At 33.2% G+C, this 19,977-nt stretch overlaps 1 protein-coding gene across 2 annotated transcripts in view; it reads left to right on the top strand.

Moving 5' to 3' along the window:
- Nucleotides 1-268: 268 nt before the first annotated feature.
- LOC136026474 (single-stranded DNA-binding protein 3-like) overlaps nucleotides 269-19,977 on the top strand; it is a 53,569-nt gene continuing 33,860 nt past the window's right edge. Inside the window, exons 1-5 of one of the 2 annotated variants that reach the window (XM_065703091.1) lie at nucleotides 271-478; nucleotides 7,067-7,139; nucleotides 9,398-9,459; nucleotides 11,649-11,733; nucleotides 15,627-15,668. In XM_065703091.1, coding sequence (XP_065559163.1) covers nucleotides 423-478; nucleotides 7,067-7,139; nucleotides 9,398-9,459; nucleotides 11,649-11,733; nucleotides 15,627-15,668 — 318 coding nt within the window. In that variant the 5' untranslated portion in view covers nucleotides 271-422. Of the gene's footprint in view, nucleotides 479-7,066; nucleotides 7,140-9,397; nucleotides 9,460-11,648; nucleotides 11,734-15,626; nucleotides 15,669-19,977 lie in introns of both variants that reach the window. The other variant, XM_065703096.1, reaches the window with a different exon arrangement.

Here is a 19,977-nt window from a genome sequence, read left to right as displayed (position 1 = left end):
CAATCAGATTCAACCACAAACTATGATACTTTCTTGCAAAGTGGGAAGCTATAGTATGAAAAAGATCTCCCTCCCTGTTAACGTTCATCATTACTAGCGAGATTGTTGCAGTTACTTTTGATATAAATAGGCCACATAATTAGGCCAAAGACTCTTGTTTTTACGATCATTGATGATTTCAATTCATTTTGGATTTTTTTTTTAGCGCTAGCTATTAGCTGTTTTTAATGAAAATCGATCTGCTACACTAGCGCTGTCCATTATCGCCAGCATTTCAAACAAGAAATTATCATGGCGTCCTGTTGATGGTGTTTTGTGCTTGTAAAATTGTAAACATTATGTGCCTAAACAACTTCAAGACATGTTACAGAAATTAGGAATTTATTTCTATGTGATGACAGTAACATATAATTCTATAGATAATGTACACAAAAGGAAAAGGAAGCACAGTCCCATCAGACGCCCAAGCTAGAGAAAAGTAATTTAAATCTTTCTTATTTTGTTAATTTATGATTATTATTAATATATTAGCTGTTTATATCTTAATTGATATGTAAATTTAAGTAATTGTGAAATTTTTACCACCTTAAGCACAGATCTAGACATGATTAGTAACTTCTTGGTTCAACTTTATCCATCAGGCCTATGTCATACACTTGACTGTAAACTAGAATTGGACTAACATACCATGCATTTTAATATTGAATCTGGAACTAGACTAACATACCATGCTTTTTTAGTATTGAATCAGGAAATTTAGTAAAAACATAGTCTAAATTCATCCAGGCTATAGCCTAGGCCTACATACCTTTTCTTGCAAAAGTGGCATAGACAATGAAATCTTTTCCCATCATCAGGGTAGGACCCAACACAGTAGTTAAATAGGTAATTACCATACCAACAGTTAAATCATTGCAAAATTCTATTGTCCCAAATACAAATTCAATTTTTCACTGTTACATTTGTCCATTATTTAAGCCTAGAAGTACTGTAGTCTATAATGTATTACAGGTAGTCATTTGGTAAAGAAACAAATGATTTCCTATGTTTTTCTATGTTATTAGTTCAAAGATTTTACCCATGTGTATACTAGGCTATTTAGCCTATTTTAAATACATAAATTGCTAATGGAGTTTAAAGTAGTCACTAATATAGGGTTAATGTTTAGCATAAGTCTAAATTTAGAAAATAGGCTACAGCCCAATCTTCAACAAAATTCTTGAGGCTAAGGTAAAACCTTGTAGACAGAGTAGAATTGCAGGTGGGTTATTCAGAAGAACATATGCTAATACAATTTTACTATTAGATCCCTTTTTCATGCTCTTTCCAAATGGAAAGAAACATAATATTTCCTGTTTTCTTCTATTTTTTATGTATCCTTGGGTTATATCTAGGGTAATTTGGATGGTAGAGTGTTTGTATTATCAGAAATCCATTCTATTAACATGTTTTCTTCAGAAGTCACCAAGCCCTAAAAGTTGATCTAATCTGTAAGACATGCTACTTTTCATGAAGAAACCCTATGAAATTATGAAAAGTACCTAAAATACTTATCTTTCGCCTAAATTTGCTAGTTCAACAATTACCCCTCTCCTCCCTAATAGAGCAATGTATAGTCCTAACTATGGTAGAATTAACTATACAAAAGTTAATTAATTATAAGTTATAGTTTATAGTAAACAAACAATTTCTATTACTAAGATGTTTTTGGTTTTATGCAAATTTTAAAATACTTCTAATACTAACAACACCAAGCTGCCTAAGGCCAACAGAGTTATGCATGTTCCTCCTCCATCCCAATCTATTCAAAGTCACCCTCCCAAGAAGTTCTCATTTGTTTTAAATCTTTCCTTATGACATCTTCTTACCCCAACAGTAGACAACCTGCCTTCTGTTTAGCCCTAGACAGTTGGCCAAAAAGGAGAATCTTATATTTGTTAGTATTATTTTAAAATTACTATAAGGTAAATTTATACATATTCTTTTAAGTTAGCCAGGAAATAATTTAAAACATCACTTGATGCCTTTTTTCCAAATTCAATAATCACTTCTATGGCAAATTCCATTTCAAGTCCTTAATGGGGTGCCCAAAGGTTACTTACTAGGCTACCCTGTCTATAGTTTTTAGACTATGACATGAAGTTAAACCTAATTAGATATAAAAATTAGCCTTTAAATCAGGCCCTGAACAACTCATTATGATGTTTCAGTGTACTGTTAGCAACAATAAGAAAATAAAGATGAATCACCAGTGCTACCTATGCAAGTAGTAACTATTAAAGATTGCTTAGACTAGTGTCATGAAAAGATTAATTGTATCTAGTTAGGCTTTACTATAATGATAAGTTCTGCTTAAGCTTAAATATTAAAGAAAGAACTTTTCCAAGATAATAGTCTGGTAATCTATCTACATCTTGTCCAAGATTAGAATCTGGCTGTCTGTGTTTAGGAATGATACATTTTACTCAGGATTTTTACTCTGTTTACAATTTGGCCCAAGATCAGATAATGATAAGTTCATTAACTATAATGATAAATTGTGCTTTAGATTAAATGTTGAAGAAAGAACTTTTCCAAGATTATAGTATAGAAACTATCTATGTACTGTCCAAGATTAGAATCAGGCTGTTTTTGTTTAGAAATGATACATTTTACTCAGGGTTTTTATCCTGTTTTCAATTTGACCCATAACCAAGATCAGATAGACAGTTTATGAACTTGACTGATTGGTAGATACAAAGGCAACTAAGTTTTTTTCATGCTCAGCTAAGTAAGCTATATTGCCACTTCTTTGTTTAAGCCTATAATAGGCTAAATACTTGCTTATAGAAATTTTTTCCCTAATGTTCAGGCAAACTTAGAACAAGCTAAAATAATAACAAGAAAAAGACTTGGCATCCCTTAGTATTATAGCCTGTACTGAGGAGGGCTATCACAATTATGCCCCAGCCCCCTCATGGATCCAGATGTAGCTCTAGGCTGTATACACTAGTTTGTTTGTTTTTTTTTCAAATTGGTTTTACTTGTTTTTATGAACCAACTATTAATGAGACATTAGGACAAAAGGTAATGACTTAATCAGCAAACTTTTGCATATATCCTAGTGCCATATCTGACCTGATTTGGAAAAAAAAATGTTAGAATCCAATTGCAGTGGTAGCAATTATATTTGGGAAGAAAATTGAATAGATAATCTAATGGCAAATTCCTTTTTTTTTAATCTGATTTCTATCCTATGATAAAACCTTAACATTCCTTTGAATTGCCCTAAAAAAAAAGGTATTACCATTTTGCTCTGTTTCCAAAAATCAATGTCACAACCATGACAATTGCATCCCAAACCAAAAAAAAAAAACTTTGAAAGAAATATTTTTGATCAAGTATGGGTTAACAGTCTGCTTGTCTTGGATTGTAGATCTTAGCAAAATTGTTTCCCACAGTTTGAGCAATGCTTTTGATTCATAATTTATTCATTTAAGTTAAATTGGTTTGAATCTAATTTAACTCAAAAGAATCTTTTGATTTTACTTTAAGTAGTTATGCTTTTGATAACCCCAGCCATAAATCACTTCTTGTAGAAACCTCCCTCATGGGCAATGATTTAGGCATAAAACATGTTGTTGAGAAGCAGTTGAAGTTGCACTAAAAATGAATGATAATATTTTTTAAAATAGAAATTTGGGGGGGGGGGTATTTACTAAATGTTTTATGCACTAATTTACTTAAAAACAATTTAACCATTTGTATTAAAAAACCAGTAGACAATACCATTAAAGTTGATGACTGTAAAAAATGGCTTTAATTTGTATGCAAGTTTCTTTTATATTTTCATTTGTTGTTTTGCTGAGAATGGCCCATGGATATGGGGTGGAAATGTTCATTCAAGGTTTAAGTTTCAATGTCTTATGAAAAAATTCCCTATTGTTCTACTTGTTGTTTGTGTTTATGATGAAAATATAAAAATAAAAGTACAGTACCTTTTACTGGTACAAAAGATAATTCTGATTTCTTAGAGACATTTTGTATCAGTTATTTGACAAATTGATCATCTTCAAGAGATAAGATGTTTTCCCCCCTCAAAGCTTTTTAACCTATAATTGGAATACAGTAAATTTTTGTTCTTGGCATGAATTATGGTTGTTGAACACAAAAAAATATGTAAATCATTGACATAGCCAGGTGGCTCTGCTTATTGCAACACAAAAAGCAAGTAAATTTGCAGAGAAAAAACAGACACCATGAATATAGCCATTACTGTTATTTGCTTTTCGTCATGTTTGCTCTGGCACTGATGGAATCAATCCTTAACTCCCTGGCATCTGATTGAATTTTGAGCTTTTTGTTTCACTACTAGTTTTGAAGTCTGAAATTAAGAAACAGCAAGTTATTGATAATCAACCATTGCACCATAATGATTAGAATAGGAACTGAGAAAAATTCTGGAATATTTATGCCTAAATTCAATGTTGTAACACATACAGTAGCATTTTTACCAGGTAGAAAACAAAACTTCACTGTTTCCCTGTGTGTTCAACTTGGCATAAAAAAGAATGTAACAAGAACACAACAGCACTAGAAAAAAAAAAGAACTCACTAGAGATGAATTGCAGGTTAACAACACAGACAGTACTGAATTGATAGTAAGTTGCACTTTACATTTCTTTCAGCATAAGTGCATACTAAAGAAGCTCTGAACACCTCAATACTATTCTAGTCTCTTTTGGGTACCCTTTTGTAGAGTAAAAAATATTAATATCTTAAAATGAGAACTGTGATAACATTATATACATAAAAATCTGCTTTTCATGTTACTTCACATTAAGTAAAGTTTATTAATTTTAAGTAAAACAAAAAACATACTTATGGATATCTAAGAACAAAGTGGGGATATGCTTGGTGTTTGCCAAAGGAACTGTTTGAAGATAATTTCAGGGAAAAGGTATGGTATGGTAGTGGGTATTCATGTTATAGCTGTTAAAAAATCATGCTCTTTGGGTCATCATATGGACTGACCAACTCTGGATGGGTGTGACAGTTGATTTTTGAAATATGGGTCACAAGATTACCTGATTTGCAAGTTTTGTCAATGGCAAAGACTCATAAAAAAACTTCTCTTTTCCCAGTAACATTCCAACTTCATGGAACAAGTCCCATGCATTGGGAAAGCCTGCTTTCCCAATGCATTTAGGTAAGGTGAATTGGACACCTTTTTATGCTGCATAGCTGGACAACAGGGATCAACCACTCAAAACCCACACTAGGATTCAGGAATAAAAAAATGGTTAGTCTTTATTTATTGCTGAGATGTCCTGTTAATCAAAACTGACATATAATATGTCTTAGGTTTAAGTGTGGAATCTGCATAACCACACATGAAAAAAGAAAAGCAGGGAAGTTTAGTGGGAGGATTTTTCCTCAAGGAGTCCAAACGACCCCTCCCTCCAAGCATAAAAATGTACAACACTAAAGTATTTGCTCCCCCCCCCCCCTGAGGATTGAATCTGTATGTAACAATGTGGACTATCATACATGCATTTTATGGAAGAACACCAGCTGTTTAAATATTCTTGGATATAGACATTATGATTTCTTAGTATACTTAAGTGTTGATTTCTATTTTGTTTGTTGATCTCACTTATGTATTTTTTCTTTTCTTTTTTTTTAAGGAAGAAGACCCAGGCTTTATGCTATTTGTGATAATCTGTGAATTAAATCATATGTTTCATTAGTCTCTGCATCTTTCTTTACAGCTATTAAATAAAAACCAAGTTTTTTCAACTTAAAGTAATGAGCAACGTTAAAACTTAAAACAATTAGAAGTTATTATGCATATGGGGGTGGGGGTTGCCCCCTCCTCAATACCATGCTCTTTATGTTAAAGTTGAATTTTTTGTCAAAATCCTTTAAGAACAGTTGCTTAAACGTAATTGTTGTTGATGAGTATAAAGAAGCTTCAGTGTAAAGAGCAAAGTATTGAGGAGAGGGTAATCCCCTCATATGCATAACAATTTCTGTTTGTTTTAAATTTTAATGTAGCTCCATACTTTCAGTTGAAAAAAGTTAGTTTTTAATTTCTGATCGTTTTCAATATTGCCAGGAAATCCAGCTCCCCCTCCATGGAAAATTTCCTTCCCCCAGGAAAAATTCCTCCATGGGAAGATCCTGCCAGAAAAATTTCCACTCTTGAAAATATCTCTATGCTTCCAAAAGACCAATACTATATGTAAACAAAAGGCAAAGTTCATAGCTTGCAGTCCTTCTCCTGGGGGCTGTGGGGGGTTGAGTCATCCTCAAACACATAGTTATTAGGTCTTTTGACCATGCTGAACAAAATGGGTATCTGAAAATTTTGATGAGAGCTTGGGAGGGGGGCTAGCTGCCCTCCAGTATTTTTGGTCACTTAAAAGGGCACTAGAACTATAGACTTCCAGTCAAAGGAGCCCTCTCCTGATCTTCTAGGATAACTGGTTGAATATGATGACCCCTGAACATAACAACAACAAATAAACATGCATCTATGAACCTTATTGTGGCAAAAAAAGAAGTAAAGTTCAACATTTTGTATATAGGATCTTAAAACTTCTACAGCAAGGTTCTCTGATATGCTGAATCTGATGGTGTGATTTTAGTTATGATCACTTGGATGTTTTGGGAGTGTTTCCACTCTTTAAATAATTGGGCAAATATTCTCAGATTTGTAGCTTTTGATGGTAACATTAAACTTGGTGAATTTTATATGTTTTGGATAAGCATCAAACTTCATTCTTTTGATGTATCTATTGTTATCAAGACTCTATTTCTTCTAGATTCAGCCTCCTGGAAATATTAGACACCTTTTAGGATTTCAAAAATAGAAAAGAAATAGGGGTAGGATGAAAAGCAGACACAAGAAAGGTATTTTGGCCATAATTTTCCAAAATGGGTTGCTTTGGCTCTTTTCAGGGAGAAAAATCGTCCTATATAAAGAGGTATAATTATATCCAGAGCCAAAATTTTAATTACTATCAGATAAAATACCAAATTATTTTGCTATGTTTTATTGATTGTGTTTCCTTTTTCTTTGTAGATTAGCATTATATGTATATGAGTACCTGTTGCATGTTGGTGCCCAAAAAGCAGCTCAAACATTCCTGTCGGAGGTAAGTTTTTCTTTTGTTCTAAGTTTTCTGTATTAGCTACAAAATGTGAATATGGAATGTTCTCACAATATAAATCAAATGCAATGGCAATTATAAGTTCTTAATGAGAAAACCTGTGATAAAACTCAACAATGACAGAGAAAAACTTGTCTTGTTTATTACTTGTATTATTGACTGTTTGTTATTCTTATTATTATTGTCATTATTATTATTATTTTGGTAAATACACAGATTCAACCTTCAGGAAATATTAGACACCTTTTGACATTTCAAATAGAGAAAATAAATGGGGGTAGGATGGAAAACAGACACAAAAAACTCATTTTGGCTATGATTTCCCAAAACAGGTTGCTTTGGCTCTTTTCAGAAAAAAAATATCCTATATAAAGAGCTGTAATTACATTCAGAGCAAAAATTTTAATTACTGTCAGATCTATTACCTCTCAAGACTTATCCTAAGAACCCTCTTTGTAAGGGACTGGAAATTTACGAGCTAAAATTTGCTTTTGTTCCTTAAATCCTGGCCTCTAGGGATGACCCTGCGAAATGGTCAGACCTCTGTTTGCCAGATTTCACTACTGTCTCCATTTTGTGTGTGTGTGTAAATTGGAGTTGCTTGCAGAAAATCTGACTAAATTTAAACAATTTGGGAGATAAATTTGGGACAATTTTGATGTCCTGGCCAGATAGTGCATTTAAACTCTCAATCTGTAAATTGCAAGAAAAAAAAATCTTGTCTGCACATTGTCTTGTTTTGAGGGACTTCATAGTCCTGAACCCAGAACTTCACATTCAAGGACTTTACAGTCCTGGAATATGTATTGATTACTGCTTATATTACTATAACTGTTGTCTATTATTGTATTTTCCTTAATATGATTGCTACTGTTGTTGTTGTTACTTACATAGAAGTCGAATTTTTTTTTAATGGGAAGGACAGGGAGTATCTGCAATTATTCTGAGGAACGTTGTTAATTATCTCATATGGGCTAATAAATTGTGAGAATGACTATGGATGGGCGCCTCTGTTTCTTTTTTATGGATGATTATATCAAACCTATAGTTATAGAAAATTGAGAAGAGAGCTCAGTAGAAAAGCAAATTTTGAGCTCTAGTGTCATTTTTAAGTACCAAAAAATATTTAGCCATTTTGTTTAAACATAATGTAAGTAATGTTTGAGATTAACTAAAATTAGTAGTAATTCTGAAATAGTCAAACAGTTTAAAGCTATTAAAATTTTGTTTTAAATCTTGTTAAAAAATTGGGAAAAATCGGACAATGCGAAATCGAGTGTTTTTCTTCTTTTCTTCTAAAATAACGGGTTTTTAAAAACAATTTAATTTGTATGTATAGAAAGTAGGCAAACCCGGTATGTCGATCACAGATATGTACTTCGTTTTTGTTTTCAACTCTCAAGTTCAGTCCCTTCCCTCTAATGCAGAGAAGAAGTCGTGTCCCCGTCAATTCGCCCCCTCCCCACACTTCACCTTCGACATGACCACCACCCCAAATTCCCATCATATCCCATCTTACTTGCAGAAAGATTATGACTGTAAAATGGAAGGCTTAATCCGTGTAGATAACTAGGCAGGAGGCTGGGGATGTTGGAATAAAAATTTTTAAAGAATGACTATACCTCTTGTCTTTAGAAGTATTTAATGTCTAATTTAGCACATTCAAAGGCATTAGAATTAATACATGAATGACTCTTGTTTCTCTTTCTGACATGTCTTCATTTCTTTTTCCAATTTTATTTTATCTAAAAAAAGAGAAAAAAATAATACACTGAAGGCGTATTGCATCTGACATGCTTTATTCACAGTTAATTTGATATTGTATTGTTGGTAAGATAAACTTATTTAATCACTATTAATGGTGAATTTCAAAAAGCTGAATATCTAAAAGCTGCCTTACTATTCCATTCTAAGTTGTGTTTTTTTGAGCTTAAGAACTTAATCTCTAAAAGTCCACGAACAAAATAAACCTAATTGAACCACATGTTGAGTCTCTGTTAAGTATGGCCCAGGAATTTTCCTCGGCTAGAAAGCCTTCCCTAGCTTGGTGTTATCACAAATATGCTGAATAAACAAGTGACATGTGTAAACTACCAGATAACCTCGTATCAGCTGACTCGTATTTGCACAATCATTTTTCCTTCTTCATGTTAACTTCAAGCTGTGGTTTTGCTCTTACAATGTTTTGCTGTAGAGCTCCTTTTTATCCATACAAAACTATCTTTTATCATTTGTATTTCCAGATTCGTTGGGAAAAAAACATCACATTAGGAGAACCTCCTGGATTTCTGCATTCGTGGTGGTGGTAAGTTGGCTCTAACTATAGTTATATATCTCTTATTTATGGTCCGTATGATGTCAAACAGATTAGATATATGGGGTTCTTTAATTGGGGCTCAATTTTCTGCAAAACGTCTATGTTTGAGGCAAAATTGTTCTGGCTGTAGATGAGAATTCATATCCTCATCGTAAAGATTTTGTTATGAATGAGTTATAATTGGAAACAATAATGACAAAGATAGCCAAACTTTTTGAAAGAAGCTGAATAGTAAATAGATGGGAATTTCAGATCAAAAATGTTCTAATCGTAGAAAGTGCCTTGCTTTTAATGTTATACTATAAAAAAAATGTCTATCAAAAAATAGTTAAAACTTAAACGAGTATAAATTTGTAATTAGAATATAAGGTGCCTTCACTTAATGCATTAAATTATTGGATGTGTGGCAAGCCATTATGATTTATCAGTCAAACCTATCCCACTTTTATGTTTTAATATCAGTGTTTTAAAGGGAAAACCTGTATCCTGGCAGGTTTGGAGGGGGGGGGGGTTGACTGGGGTGGCATCTCACCACATATGATATGTTTTATTTATTCAAAGATTTGACATCAGCCTAGGGAGAAGGAAACAATTCTAAACGAGGCAAAACGGACAAAATGTACCCATATGGTGAATGTAAAATATGGTGACAAAATGTCACCATAGCCCATTAATTTCTGTATTATTTCTTTATCACAAAATATAGCTTTTCTTAACTAGGAAATTCGCCAAAACCGAAATATCTAGGACTGTGATCAACCGTCTCATTTTTGGGCTCGCTCTTGGTTTGAAGGGTTTGATTGGAGTCTTCATCTGTTGCAAGTTACTCATCTTGCTTCATACCACCAAACCTCTGCATGTTTTTCCTTTTTTACTTTCATCTCTTGTGCTCGAACCCTTTGAGCTTACACTTCAAGCTCTTTCTTATCGGGAAGATTGTTTAGATCTGCTTTGCTTTCTGGTGCTGCCCAGTTGATGTACAACTTTACCTTAGGTAAAAGCTTCGCAGCTTCTGGCGTCTTAGGACTTGAACTTGACTCAATACCGTTGCTCTCCTCATTTCATAAATAATAGTAAATAATAAAACAATGAAACCTTATGGCCTTTTCTGTAGACAACGCTATAGCGTTGCCTCTGACAGCCGTACTTCTTGTGATGCTGGCCTTTTTCCTCGTGGTAAACGATCCTTTATTGTTCAGCTTGCTGGAAGGAAATCAGCTTCTGGAAAAATATATCTGGATTAAATGGCTACTATGGGTCTTGACAAAACCTGTTGTTCTGCTCTGAAGATTCAACTTTTGAGTAAATGGTGGTTTGAAGGTTGTGCAACTTCTTCGTCAAAGTTTTGCTGAAGCCAAAGATCACAATAATCTTTGACAGTGCGTTTCAAAGGACTAATCAGACACATCCCGTTGTTGAAGGGGATATGAATATACGAAGTTGCAATTTGAGAAGATGGATCCCTTTTTGTACACAGAAATCGATGATACAATCATTATGGGTTATATAAGCAGAAATGGTTCACAACTTGATCATTAAATCCAGCCAGTTTTGTTTGGTTTTCAAACTAGGTCCATGTTGTCAGGGCCGTATCCAGGTCTTTTGTTTGAGGGGGGGGGGGTACAAAAAACTTTAAAAAACAAAAAATAAATTTGTTTATATGCATTTTGTTACGTTTTTACGAGTCGGACAAACATTTTGGGGGGTTGGGTTTCAAACCCCCAACCCTTCTCTTGGATACGACCTTGCCTGTTGCTTTAAATTCATACTGCAAAATTAGTTTTAAAGTAGTTAGCAAATGTTTCATGCTCTCTATGTAGCTATTAGTGTACATTGGTCTGCTCCTTAGGGGTACATTAAAAGCCCCCCTCCCCCCCAAAAAAAAAATTATATTTTCATAGACGGGGCTCTTAGGACTAGAATTAGGGATACCATTCCATCTCTGTTTGGGTTTGTATACATTTGTGTAAATAGATCTTTAGCAGCAAGATTGCTGGAGGCTCCATTTTTATTTATGTTCTCTTCATGGCTATTTTACTCAGGCTTCTTTGATTCAAGTACAATGAAAATATCTTTTTACTAGTTATTAGTAAATTAAATATCAATTACCCTCACTTTAATATCTTACACTGAATTAGAATTAATCACGATTATAAAATTTATTTTTATTTTTTTAGCGTTTTCTGGGATTTATATTGCGCTGCACCAGAGCGGCGGGAAACCTGTGAGCATTCAAGTGAAGCCAAAGCTTTCCATGACTATGTAAGTTATTCTACAAAATTTCTTCTTTTTTGTAGTTTGAAGTATATGGTAAAATGTTAAACGCTAAAAACTGCTTTCTTAAATATTATGGATGCTTTTTTACTCTTCTTCTACAGGCTATCCCTTTGGTTCAGGGCCAGTCTTTTATAGTTTATTGTTCAAAACGCTGGATAGAAATACCCAAAATACTCCCCCTTTCTTGTATGTGATATGCTTTAAAATAAAACGAGATTATCATGATGTTGTCGCTTCCTACCATCAAAAATGGCTGCCTACTTTACATTTAGGGTGGGACCATGGCCGTATCGAGGATTTTTTTTCGGGGGGGGGGTAAAGGAAAAAACTGATCAAAATCTGGTTTTTGGTCTTTTATTCTATATTCTTCCTTTAAAAAAATTGTTGTTTTTTAGTTCTTTCCCTCTTTTAACGTTAAGAACGCCTGTTTGTATACAGGTGAATCATTGATTTTCGTTGTTCTTCCTCTTCTTTTTGTCCTTACAGGCCATAGACCTTTTGAAGATTTGACTTCTTTAGTTTTTTTTTGTCCTTTTCTTAATTTGTTTGAATAGAATTTATATAGAATAACAGGCTAGTTTTTGTTTATGACAGAATGGTTGATCTGCTTCGGGCAATTTTGAGGAAAGTTTTTAAAAATTATGCGGTAAAGTAAAACTTAAGCATTTATTTAGGACTATAACTTGAGCAAAATTCCAAATTAATATCATAAAAAATTAGTAGCATCTCCAGTCCATCTAAACTAGTGAATATGTTTTAATTTCCATGTTCAAATTTATAATTAATTACTATATAAAGAAAATATGTAACAAAAGACCTCCTTAATAAAACTAAGTACCTATTTTTTTTTATTCGATCTTATTTTATGACTTAGTGACATTTAAAGTAGTTTTTCTTCTTTTGTATTAATGATTTATTTAATGCAATTTATATTATTATATTGTTTCCATCGACGCACTGAATATTGTCCCTAAACAGAAATATGCTATTGATTTTTTCTTTGTGGTGGTCCGCAACACTTAAAAAGGAATAGTGTGTATTAATAATGTTGTGTCTAAACAGAAATATGTTTTGATTTTTTCTTTGTGGTGGTCCGCAACACTTAAAAAGGAATAGTGTGTATTAATAATGTTGTGTCTAAACAGAAATATGTTTTGATTTTTTCTGTGCGGTCTGCAACACTTAAAAAAGGAATAGTGTGTGCTAATAATGCTTTGCCTAAATAGAAACAGGTTATTCATTTTTCCTGTGTGGCCCTCAACACTTAAAAAAGGAATAGTGTGCGTTAATAATTTTATGTCTAAATAGAAATATGCTATTGATTTTTTCTGTGCTGTCCGCAACACTTAAAAAAGGAATACTGTGTGTTAATAATGTTGTGTCTAAACAGAAATATGTTTTGATTTTTTCTGTGCGGTCCGCAACACTTAAAAAAGGAATACTGTGTGTTAATAATGTTGTGTATAAACAGAAATATGTTTTGATTTTTTCTCTGCGGTCTGCAACACTTAAAAAAGGAATACTGTGTGTTAATAATGTTGTGTCTAAACAGAAATATGTTTTGATTTTTTCTGTGTTGTCCGCAACGCTTAAAAAAGGAATAGTCTTTGCTAATAATGCTTTGTCTAAATAGAAACAGGTTATTGATTTTTCCTGTGTGGCCCACAACACTTAAAAAAGGAATAGTGTGTGTTAATAATGTGCCTAAATAGAAATATGTTATTGATTTTTTCAATAACATAACTGTATGGTCCGCAACACTTAAGAAAGGAATAATGTTGTGCCTAAATAGAAATATGCTATGGATTTTATCTGTGTGATCCGCAACACTTAAATAGGAATAGTGTGTGTTTATAATTGTCCAGAATAAGGTTAGGAGTTGAAGGCATACTCGTGCAAATTTCAGACCTTTGAAGTTACTTTTCATTCTATAAATAATTGATAGCCAGACTTTTACTTTCTTCTTCATAAATAAACCTCCAGCGTTTAAGGCTCTTTAGCTGATGCGTAGATAACTATCTGGCTGACACGGGTTATAAGTATGGAGTAATTAGATTTTTTTTTTTTCTTCTTTTTTTTTTTTTTAGTGTTGCTAATTTTTTTTTTGTATAGTTTGCGAAAGGAACAATATCGTCTAAACAGATTGGATCAATGATAAATTGACTGTGAAAGCATATAATGTTAATTGGAGTGGAGGAAGGGTCGAATAAAAGTTGTCTTTTGCCATTCTTTCTATAAAGTCCAAATTGCGTTTTTAAAAGTTTTGACTTGTTTCAATTTTGACAGTAAGTTTCATGGGTGAACACCTTTTTGTTTCATATTTTTATTTCATCTTCTGGAAGAATTCATTTTAGTTCCTTTTTAAGTTTATTTTATCTTTTGGAAAACTTACTTTTCAAAGTCTGGAAAATACTATATTAAATGAGAATTTATGTTTATAAAAGACCTATTAAGGTGTTTTTAAGTGATTTTCTCTTGGTTACTTCTTTGCTTATGTACTATTTTTTTTACTTCAGTAGTTTAAGATTCTCCTGCTTCATTTCTCAATATTTGAAACGTTCTGTGGACGTGTCTGTGTGTCTGTAAAGCTTAATGAAAATATTCTGTTCGTAGATGAACTCAGATCCAGCTCGGGGAGGGGATTTCAGAAGATATTTAGGGTGTCGTAAAAGCGGGGAAAACGACAATTTTCGCGTTAAAATATCCCAATTTTCTGGGGTTCGTTCTTGGGACCTGTAGGAGGGGGTGGGGCTCATGCCTCTTGTGCAGATATGAATATAGCCTATTGTTAGAAGCTTTGGTTGGTTGATAACCTACTAGAAGAGGGAGAGAGAGAGAGAGTGAATCTAAGAATGTAGAATCGAAAAAGATAAGAAGGATAATTGGGCTCGTGGTTCTTCTATCAGTGTTTCAGGGATTTAAAGTTCAAATCCAACTGAAGTTTATGACGCTATTTTTAATTTATGGCTAGGTGTTGGAAGTTATTGCTTAGTAGATTAAATTAAAAAGCTTCTGCTTAATGATATGTTTGGCTTCTTTTTCGTATTTCCCGCTAACTAAACTGAAATGATTAAACTGTTTAAAGCCTGTATTTTTCCAAGTTCTTCCAAATCCATTGTGAATTTTGAAACTACCATCCTTGCTATATATTTACATGTGTCAAATTTACACGTGTAAAATAGATCAAAAGAAAATCCTATTAGAAAATATGATAGTTTATTTTTATGTTATCAATATTTTAAAATAGATGGGGTCTGTCTCTGCTACCTTAAATTTATGAAATCAAAATTCCAGATATTTAGAAGGCACAAAATCCCTTCACCTAAAAAAAAAACAATGAAAAAAACTTCCCAAATCTAAAAAAAAATGCAACCTGGGCCCACTGGGATTTCATCGCAGAAAAATGAGAAAGATTGTATGAAAATACAAACTTTAAGAAATTGCTAGAAAAAGACGTTGAATCTTCCCTCTCTCCTATCTCTGAATCAAAGTCCCCGGATTGGTCCTGAATATGATGGTAATATAAATTAAAACAGATAATAATATAGAGCTTAACTCATCATAACTACATAAGTGTCGGGACAAGGAGAGTACGAATCTCCTTCTAAGAAATGTCCACTGACCCCACCTCCCTCTACTGTAGAATTTTTGGGGGAGATGCGTCAGTATTTTCAAAAAATGTTTTGGTACTCAAATCTGAGGTGAAATTCAGACATTTGGTTGATAGTTGGTTGATGATTTGGCTTTCCAGTTGTCTTTTTTTCTTCAAATATAAAAACCATTTTGGCTGAATTGTATGTTCTAGGGTCGCCTCTTGTGTATTATTTTGTTCCTATGAAAAATGTAGGGACATATTCTAATGTTTTGCTCATTCTTAGGGATTTATTAATTCCGGCTATGGTGTCAATGGGATTGCACATGTAAGTATCTCAGTTAAATGTCGCTTTCATAGGTGTTCGTTTTGTGTTTCTTAGGCTTATCCGCTAAAAAACAAGTGGCATATTTAAAAACATAAACATTAACATAAAACATTGACATATGTGCAGTCGGATTATCTTTGTGGAACACGAAACAAATAGTTAATTTCAAGCATACCTAAGTTTAGTTTATTCTTGTTCAGTAGATTTTAACGTATAATTGATGAACTTTACAAGTGATTCCTTATCGAGTTCAGGCTTTTGCTTTTAAAACTGTGATGTATTACTTCTCTTTGGGGGGGGGGGAGGCAGAAAGAAAGGAGATCCAAAATAGCTTGTACGGAATAACCTTGTTCTTGTACGAAAGCTTTAGTTTCTTGTTGCAACCAAAAAAGTTAATGACTTGATTTTTGCTTTTAGGTCCAAATATTGAATTTTGTATTTCAAATTTTTTCCAGAAGTCCCTTTGGACGGGTTTGACTTGTTTACCCGTGTTCCGAGGACGAGGTCCCTGTGAAACGAAATTCCCCAAGAATAGCAATAGGTTTTACTCAGGATTTAAGAGGGGGCTCCAATACAATCAGTTTCTAGATTATAAAAAACGTTTTGTCTAGATTTCGCCTTAAAGAACTTCCTGTCAAATTTGGTTGTTTATGATAAAAGCAGTGTCGTTTGGGAAAGAATTTTTGCATTGCTAGTATTTCTGACAGAAAAAAAAAATCGAAAAACTGTGAAAATGAAAAGTTCTTATAGTTTTCAAATTTAGCGTAAAATTTTGAGAGTCTCTAGGCTACACATTTCGCATTTTTAAATTCATCTTCAAAAGTTCTATTAGAAACTGCTATACATGAAACATGGTTACTAAGAAAAGATTACATTTTTTAGTTTAGCAAGGAAAGCTAAACTAGAAAATTTTTAGAACTTTGACCTAAGAAACGCTAAAGGTTTACAGAAAAAAAAATCACTTTCCACTCGATTTTTTTTGGTTGAAACTTTCTACAAAAATCAAATAGTTTGATCCTGAAGTGTAAAAATATTTTGGCCCCTATGTAATAGTAGTGGTGACTATGGTCATAATGATGCACTAAAAATGCAAAGGACATTAAAGGAAAAAAAACCTTCCCCCCCCCCCACCTTGGATCTATTTTAGGACTATTCATACACGAAAACCACGATTTTCTATATTTTACTTTTGGTGGGTCGAAAATTAGGAAATTTTTAGGACAGTACTACATCAGTGTATCGGCATTGAATCTTGAAAATAAATAGGCATAAGTAGTCAGTTAGAGTTGACAACGCTGTTCGTGTCTAAGAAATCAAACATTAACAAGCTCTTGATTCTGAAAAACAACTACACCTTCAAAAGAAAAGCTACCTAAGCTCTTTGGTGCGGTGTGTGTTTAACTTACTTTTGGCTGATTTTTAGTATGTCTTTTTTTGGTCCCCTCTTCTACGAAAAACTGCTACTACGTATGGAATCTTTTTCCCGATTTCTATAGATACATATGGTTGTGAAAGTTTCTACTTGCCAATTCAAAAAATCGAACTTAGTTTTCTCTGTCCTTGGTACTTTGAACATTTGATAATTAGAAGTTTTAGAAATTCATAGTCTATAATATGTAGCCTGATCAAGATGCTACCTAGTTGATCCTCTCCATATACACCAAAGGTTTTAGATGCAGAGACAGGACCGAAAACATGGATATGGAAACGAAGTACATTTTGATAGACAGAGTGCAAGGTTTTCGGCTTATTTACCTCTGGTACGAGAACACTTTACTTTTTACTCCTCCAAATACCTAAGTTTTTACGATTTGCATTATAATGCCTTACGCTTTTTCACTAGTATTACTTTTTTTCTATTTCGGGACCCCCAAGAATTCTCCGGTTTCCGAAATAAATTCCTGTATAACTGCCTTATATAACAAAATTACACATTTTAATTGCGCTGTTTACCAAAGCGAAGACACAACTTTAGCTTAAATTGGCGACAAATGTCTTAAAGATTGTTCATGGCTATCTGTTTCGTGTTAGGTCAGAGGTCTTTGTTACGATACATTTGAACATTGCATGAGGTTGCTGTTTGTGGTACCTCCGGCATGCTCTTTTTATTATGTCATTTTGTTCACAAATTCCAGCTAAAATTCTGCGTTGTGAACATTCATCATCTATTTAGTTTGAAGCCTTAAAATATATCAACTAGTTTTTGTGATAACATTATTGTACTACCCAACGTAGTACTTGTTCTGCTTCTCAAGTTTAAATTGAGCCACACAATTCGAGCTGAATTGCTAAAATAGCACTAATTAGTGATTCTATGACATGTTTTTCGTTTTTCATTTTAAGCTTTTAAAAAGTGTAAGTTCACCTAAGAAACAAGCTCTTAGCTTAAGTATTTTTTTACTCTGTTGGTCAGACTGTAGCCAAAATTTGCTTGGAAGCAAAATATGTGTTAATTTTTGCATAATGTGAGAAACAGGTTTGTACTGAATAAGTAGTCAACCCGTCAAACTAGTAGTCCAAAAAAGAATAAAGAAAAAATTTGGTGATCCGACACTGAAAGAACCCGTCGACGGCTACGAAAAGGGTAGACTGAAGAATTCTGTATTAATTGGCTCTATATTATCAAAAGGCTACTCATTTCATATCGATACCATTGGTTTGACATTTATTGCGGGGTATAAAATATTGTGAGGATATCCGTGTCCAAATGAAGGTTTGTACCTGTTTGAAAATAGTGCCTCCAATTGCAAAAATTGGTGCACTGTTGACACTTGAAATAATACTAAGAATTTGGTACTTGTGTATTATTCAGAACACCCTCAATAAATGAAGTTAGGTTCTTTCGTGAAACAAACTACGATGTAGGTACATTTTAATGAAATATTTTATATATAGAGGTGGTTAGGTTAGGTTATGTTATTGTAACACTTTCAATAATGTTCCTTCTCGTAAGAGTCTTGTTGTGTCCATTTACGAACTGTTTTGTTATGGGCAACAACCCCTTATCCTGGAAAAATATAATTGCCTTTTTTTCAGTCTTTGGCAAATCCCAAATCTTCATTTCAAAATCCATGTTCAAACACTATCTTCTATCACTATGCGTAGCAAACTAAATTGATTTAGTTTTTGTGGCTATGAAAACGGATTTTCTTAGTAAAATTCTTGAGTTTCTTTTGAATAATAAACCAGTAGCAAATATTTAATTCAAATGTAACTGCATCGTAGTTTGTTTCATGAAAGAACCTAACTTCACTTATTGAGTGTGTTCTGAATAATACAAAAGTACCAAGAATTTTAACAAAGATAAAAAGTCTAGTAAAAAGAAGTGAGATATTAGCCTATCATAGGGCATCTTTCATCCTGAAGAATGAAGAAGGAGACCTCTCAAAAACTTTTTTGCTATATACCCCCTTAAGAATATTTTCAAATTACATAAATCTCGTCTGTTGTCGTTATTTTCTTATCTACGCGGGCAACATGTCTACAATGAAGCCGAATTTTCAAATAACTCTCGGGCTATCCCCTGTTTTAACGCATTCCAATAATTTTTTAGCCTTACTACCGATTCTGATTTTTGACGTTTTTTTTGCTTTTTCATAAGGAACCAGTTACGTATTTAAATGCCGTTCATATTCATTAATATTCAACATGAAGTCACATTATACGGAACCCTTGTAATGGAACCATTTTAATATTAATTCAAGACATTTAACGAAACGATTTGACAACGTGGATGAAGGAAAACCCTGGACAACCATGAAAATATGATTAATAGAAATTTTCGTCGTGTTATAAACTGATAATTTTTGTGGGGGGCTGCAGTTATCACTATAGCGACCATTGAATTTGAAAGACGGCTGAATGAATGACATGACCTTATAGATATAATAGCGTTTCCGTCAAAGTGGGAATGAATGCGCAGAATAAACTCTAGTTTTTTTTATTTCTGCGGTAAAGATTAAATACTGCATTCTAACCAAGCTATTTGTTTCTAGAATTTGTATCTGTATTAGGACTCCTCTGAAGATCTTAAAGTCCTCGACTAAGTTTCGATAAAATCTAAGCGGTTTTATTTCGTATTAGAAAAGATGCTATCGATAGGAAAGTACCACAGAAAAACATTGCTCTGCCGATCCCCTATATTCAAGTTCTGCAATTACAAATTGCAAGACTCGAATTTTACACTACTCTTGGATTGCCGAAAACATTGCTTTAATGTCCCATTGAAAGTATTGTAGGATTTTTATTTAGTAGTATTGATATAGCCTTTGAAAATCCAAAAGCATTGGAAATTGTAGTCTAACAAGTG

The sequence above is a fragment of the Artemia franciscana genome, chromosome 1, assembly GCF_032884065.1.
Source record: "Artemia franciscana chromosome 1, ASM3288406v1, whole genome shotgun sequence".
Taxonomy (NCBI): Eukaryota; Metazoa; Arthropoda; class Branchiopoda; order Anostraca; family Artemiidae; genus Artemia; species Artemia franciscana.
Note: the sequence above shows the minus strand (reverse complement) of the source record. Positions and strands in the feature narration are given on the sequence as shown.